The 6,136-nt window shown below is 28.6% G+C and overlaps 1 protein-coding gene and 1 long non-coding RNA gene across 2 annotated transcripts in view; one reads left to right on the top strand and one right to left on the bottom strand.

Moving 5' to 3' along the window:
- LOC103309636 overlaps nucleotides 1-1,683 on the bottom strand; it is a 2,055-nt gene extending 372 nt beyond the window's left edge. Inside the window, exons 1-3 of the long non-coding RNA XR_510780.3 lie at nucleotides 1,638-1,683; nucleotides 1,459-1,579; nucleotides 1,232-1,342 (exon numbers count right to left, since the gene is read on the bottom strand). This is a non-coding gene — a long non-coding RNA (uncharacterized LOC103309636). The remainder of the gene's footprint in view (nucleotides 1-1,231; nucleotides 1,343-1,458; nucleotides 1,580-1,637) is intronic.
- Nucleotides 1,684-2,918: 1,235 nt separating this feature from the next.
- LOC103309635 (ring canal kelch homolog) lies at nucleotides 2,919-5,926 on the top strand. Its single transcript, XM_008185568.3, has 7 exons — nucleotides 2,919-3,254; nucleotides 4,411-4,564; nucleotides 4,641-4,753; nucleotides 4,814-5,098; nucleotides 5,164-5,304; nucleotides 5,370-5,592; nucleotides 5,661-5,926. The coding sequence occupies exons 2-7, from the start codon at nucleotides 4,480-4,482 to the stop codon at nucleotides 5,840-5,842; spliced, it is 1,029 nt and encodes a 342-aa protein (XP_008183790.1). The 5' UTR covers nucleotides 2,919-3,254; nucleotides 4,411-4,479; the 3' UTR covers nucleotides 5,843-5,926.
- Nucleotides 5,927-6,136: the final 210 nt, after the last annotated feature.

The raw sequence follows: 6,136 nt of genomic DNA, 5'->3' as shown, positions 1-6,136 counted from the left end.
TTCAAACTTGAAAAACTTTTTTCATATAAATGATATCAAAAAAATAAAAACGACGTTGCACAGCCAAAGTTCTCCTTTTTATGTGGTAAAAATATTGTTTCTTAGTTATGATTGTAGCTTTCTCGGTTCTTTCCCGCGCAAAACAGTTTTTGCTATGTTGTACATTTGTAAGACGGAGACAACAAATGTTACTGTAACGTCCCCTTAACAAATTACAAAAGACAATGGAGAACATAAACTGTTTCTGATCTTGGATATTTGTTGATCCTTATATTTTAAGCCGAGCTATATGTATTCAAAAAATTAATTTTTAATGACTTTAAACTCCTTTTTAAAAAAAAAATATAAAGACATCATTGTGCACAGTTTATTTCTCCTTCACAAAATTTGATTGAAAATAAATGTTGGTCTAATATTAACTATATCAGTATAACAAACTGTAGTAAGAATTACGAAAATTGAATTGCTATGTTGCGTGTGTATGACAGGAACAACAATTAATGTGAGCTGTCATAGGCGTGTCTACGGTGACAGTCTAGGATGCCTGGGCTGCCCCTAAAATTTTTGAAAGGCACCGGTCAGCCGAGTTTTAAATCAGAAGGGTCACAACATTTTTTTTTTTTTTTAACTTGATTTTTTTGTTTATATCGTTATAATTACCATTTACTTACAAAGATATGTTTAACAAAATTGGGTAGATAATATCTTTATTTAACATGTATTGTCAAATTGATTTCCTGACTGGCAATCCGAAAAACCTACTATAAAGACTTGAGACAGACGACGACGGTACGGTTCGCATCTAGGTATTATTGATATTATTGTTGTATTATGATGAAGTCTAGTCACGCCTATGACACGCGAGTGGTGTCCTCTTAATGAATATCATATGACCAAGGCTCATATCCACAAATTAAGATATACTACAGTATAATATCGTGTTCATAACGTATAGCTTTAATAAAGGTTATTTAAGAGCAATAACATGCTCTTAAAAAATTCATGTAAGTGATTAAATATGCACTAAAATTATTAAAATATGCAAAAACATTAAGTATAAAAAAAAATTATAATATTATATCAGAATTATTTATTGCATATTTGCGCCGTGGTAATCAAATGTTTTGAAGGCTACAGTACTGAATTATTCACAAAAAAAATCAAAATAGCATGTTTAAATGCAGAATCATTGAAATATCCCAAAATAAGCAAAATAAATTTTTGTGTTTACCTTCTTGGTCTTTTGAAACAAATCTATAGCTCACATAGGCATCTCTAAGACCTCTAAACAAAATGACATGTGTTCCTTGTTAGTTGAACCATAAGATTTGACCACCTACAGCTTATAAATAAAACAAAATTTAGAACTGGCAAATATATTTATACAATGATTATTTGTTATACTATAATATCTAGCATGTTATGTTTTATTATTATCATACTTAAGTAGCTACTCACTTATTTTTTTAACATTTGAGTTGTTCTTTACCATTATTTCAGATTTTGATTGCAAATGTAATGGAATTAGTTCAAGTGATACATGATGGGTAGTTGTTCCATCAAACAACTCTTAAAATACCTAAATAAGGATTTTTACAATAGATATTTTTATCACATTAAAATGTTATTTTTCTTACCAGTATATAATATTATGTGATAATTGAATGCATTAATTCATACAAATAGGTAATTAATCATTAATTTGATTTTTTTTCTCTAGTGAATGACCTGAAAAAAAAATAATACAGAAATATTTAGATTAAACTAGAATAACAGTAATTGTCTCAATATTGTAAACTTTTTTTAAATGTTAACAATTTAAATACATACATGCAAGTTAAGAATTGAATCTAAGAATTAAGTAATTAAGTGTAAAATACTTAGAGTTCAGATAACTTTTACATTTTTTTTTTTGTCATTAAAATAATAATCTTTAACATACAAAAATATTTTTTACCTTTTCCCATCTCAATAGCAACATAATGAAGGAACAACATACATTTAGTAAGCGCGATGGAAACATTATATTAAGTAAATTTAACACTTTAGTACTTTACAGTATACTCTTATAATATGTACTAATATTAATTATTGATAGGTATTTAGTTTCTTGCAATAAAATGATTCAATGAGTATAAAATTATAAAAGATTATAAAAATCAAATAACAAAAATGAATGAAAGATTTAATACAAATTTAAAAGTCAATACATCATATAAATATATAATCAATGATTCCAGTGTAATACAGTTTATAATTATTATGAAAATAGGTATAAGCGTATTATAAATGTTGTAATAACCATCATCAGTGAAATATTTGCATAATATGCTATCAGTACCTAATTTAGTATTGACATTTCAACTATAATATAGAATATGCAACTTAGATATTTTCTTAAAACAATTTATCTAACCAAAATTATTCCTGGACACTTGCTAGAAATTGTTCACGGTTAAAAATCTTTTATTTTTTACTCACCAAAGTAAATTTATGACTGTAACTCGGAACATCTGAATTCTGTATATTATATTCAGGAATTAGCACATCAAAATTCATACTAATTAGGTACTTCGTTTACTAAATCGCAAACAAAATTAAAAACACCAAACAGCGGGCTACGGCCAAACCCCAAGATTTTCAGTTTTATATTTTAACATTTCAATATTATCATTTTTAGTGATATCACAGTAATTGATTTTACAGTTTATCAATGATAACATTAATAATATCGGAGCAGTTCGATCTACATTCGTAGTTGTGTATAATCGGAGATCTTGTATTCGTAGCATTCGACATTCGGAACAATATGTTCGGCGAATTATATTACCGTGGTAGTGGATTATCGTAGCAGTAGTAGCAACCCCTTTTAACATCACTTGACCGCGTATCTACCTACTACATTCTACTATCTTTAATTTTACACAGTACCTACACACACGCGCGCGCACGGAAACCGTAGTGTTTACGCGTTTTTGGTCAATTGTTAATTTCATTGTATTATTACTTATTACCTATTATTATTTGGTGCCCGTTTGTATTGATATATTGTTGTTTTATTATTTTAATAATATTAAAGTTACTGTACACCGCGTTAACGCGACGTCGAACTGTCGAAACCGTTTGTTGTCGTGACTTGTGGTCACGTCTGTTGAAGTGTTGAAGGTGTTGTACCATTGTACCGCTGTCCGAGTTGTCACTCGCCGTATAGGTACAACTCAATACTACTGTACATCCTGCATCAAGACACTCGAGTTAGTAAGAATTTTGACCAAATCACGAACATATTTTGAGTTGGAATTCTGGTACATATTGTGTCCTGTGCTATCTGCAAAAAACGACGGTTTATTGTATTAGAAATAAGATCATAATAATTTATTTCATTATATCACTCTCTACTACCTATAATCTATATGGGTATAATATATAATATTTAATATAATATATTGTGTAAACCTTAGATAAAAACAAAATTATTGTTTCTTTTACTACCCCCATGGTCATGAAGTATGTGAATACTAGTAGATATTTTTATCGTTTTACTAACGTATCTTTCACACAAAACTAAGAGAATATCATACATTCATAATAGTTAATAATAATCAAAAAATATAAAAGTAGTTATTAAATTGTTGGGCTGTGCACCTCTTCTTAATTTCCAATTTTAACAGCAGTACTTTGTTGGTCTCTACAGTTTCTATGCTAAAATTTAGTATTAAGTTTTAATGATGATGAAAAAATGTACCACAATTTCATAATATTTTCAAATGTGTTATCTTTATCCTGTGAAGATTTGGGGAAGCTTATTTCTTGTAATGACCTTGCTGTTCCATTTGAAGAAAAAATAAGCAAACTATAAAATTGGTAATTTTTATTTAAATACCTATTTTGCATTGAAAAAAAAAAAACTTAAAAAAGGTGGGCAGGTGGGTATCGTTCTGCTGTACAGTAGGTATCTAGATTGATCACTGTTAAAATTGTGTTATAATATAGTTATAATATAGTTCCATGATATACAATCATTGTTTACAAAAATTGATTCTGAACAAAGGCAGATTAATAAAATAACTAAATTATTATTATTATTTTTATTATATTGTTCTTAAGTAAGTAATCTATTTTACTTTAAGACGTTAGTAATACTGCATTGCTGCAGTAAGTTAAAATATTTTTTCCAAAAAATTACATTTGAAAATATCATTGTGTGTCAGGATTGTGACCTTATAATATGCAATGTGTATGGGTGTGAAGATCAGGGTGGGAGAGGGGTTTTACTCCCTCGAAAATATATTTTTACTTCCCTTTATTATATGTACAGGACTATGTGATAATCATACACTAATCACTCTGCTAATCACCTATTAACAAATTATTATATTTTAATTAAATTTTAAATATTTGTTATTGTAGGTATTTGATTGTATTATTAAATGGGTAAAACATGATTTACATCAGAGAAAAAATGTTTTGCCAAAACTAATGGAACATGTACGATTGCCATTATTAAGGCCTGATATTTTAGATAATGTGGTGGAAGAACCTCTTCTGAATAATAGTCCTAAATGTATGTTATTTGTATAAATATTCCATCATTATGAATTAATATATTTTATTAATTATTATTATAATAATGATTTTAGGTAGAGATTATGTATTTGAAGCAATGCGCTTTCATCTAAAAAAATCAGTTCAGCAATTCACCATGCCAAAAACAATTAGTTGTACACCTAGACAATTTGGTGGTTCTCAAAAAGTATGATTCTGTTTTGATTAATTTATTTTCACAATTACATTGTAATTTCAATTATATCAGGTTATCCTAATGTTCAATCAGTCTGATACATTTCCAAAGTGTTATACAGAATGGTATGACCCAGTAACAAATCTACGAGAGAATGCACCAGGGATAAATGATAGTCGTCGGTTGGCTGATCTTGGTGTAATAAGAGATAAATTTGTGTTTTCTGTGGGTGGTAAATCTAAATCTGTTTTTATGCTTGATGTATCTTTAAAATCACCATCTTGGGTTCCAATGGTCGACATGTTAGTTAGTCGAGATTGGTTAGGAGTCGGAGTATTAGGTGATTTCATATATGCTGTAAGTTATATCAATATTTTAATTATTTTATACTATTAATATTATATATTATTTTTTAATTCTAGGTTGGTGGACGTGATGTCTACCATACTTTAGATAGTGTAGAGGTCTTTGATGTCAGTATTCAAAAATGGCAAATGGTTTCGAGTATGTCATTTAAAAGAAGAAGGGTTGGTGTTGGTGTACTCAATAATCATTTATATGTGGTGACTAATTATATTATTTAATAATTTTTAATTAGTAATATATTTAATTTAGTTAAATTGTTTAGGTTGGAGGTCATAATAGCAGTGAAAAGAATTTAAAATCTGTAGAATATTATGATCCTACAGTTGACGCATGGGCGCCAGTTGCAGTAGGTGTCTTGGATGGGCTTATGTATGCTATTGGTGGTTATAATGGTCATGAGTGGCTTAAAAGCGTTGAGGTTTATAGACCGAGTGATGGAGTTTGGTCTGCTGTAGCTGACATGGAAATATGCCGATTTCGTCCTGGTAATAATTGTATCTTTTAGGACAACCTTAATAATAATATATTGAATTTAAATTACATTCTTATATAGGAGTAGTGGCATTAAATGGCTTATTGTATGTTATGGGCGGAGAATATGATGAATCTATGAAGGATACTGTAGAAATTTACAACCCCAACACCAATACTTGGACCATGGAGAGATTGTCAAGAAATGGAGGACGAATTTACAGTGGAGTAGTTGTTGATAGACCACCAAATTTTATTAACTAATCTCGGCATACATAATAGTCTCATTGTTAGTAGTAATGTGAACATATTTATGTATAATTTATGACAAAACGTGTATTGTTCTATTCATTTTTCATGTGTGAATGTTTGATAAAAATGTTTTTCTTTTATATAATTTAAATGAATAAGCTATAAAGTTAAAATTATATTGTAGTTTATCTACCAGAAAAATCTTATATAATTTACAACATACATCTTTTAGATCACTGTGAAGTGATGAATTTATTAATTTTTCCATTATTTTGTTTGTGTGTGAGTGTGTGTGTGTGCACGATA

Source organism: Acyrthosiphon pisum, chromosome X, assembly GCF_005508785.2.
Source record: "Acyrthosiphon pisum isolate AL4f chromosome X, pea_aphid_22Mar2018_4r6ur, whole genome shotgun sequence".
Classification (NCBI taxonomy): Eukaryota; Metazoa; Arthropoda; class Insecta; order Hemiptera; family Aphididae; genus Acyrthosiphon; species Acyrthosiphon pisum.
This window is presented reverse-complemented; position numbering and strand designations above follow the sequence as displayed.

What these genes read in the sequence shown, in the direction of transcription:
- LOC103309635 (XM_008185568.3), top strand. Translation starts at nt 4,480, where the DNA reads ATGGAACATGTACGATTGCCATTATTAAGGCCTGATATTTTAGATAAT. An exon ending in TCTGAATAATAGTCCTAAAT is followed by an intron (nt 4,565 to 4,640) that starts GTATGTTATTTG and finishes TAATGATTTTAG; the next exon opens with GTAGAGATTATGTATTTGAA. An exon ending in TAGGTGATTTCATATATGCT is followed by an intron (nt 5,099 to 5,163) that starts GTAAGTTATATC and finishes TTTTAATTCTAG; the next exon opens with GTTGGTGGACGTGATGTCTA.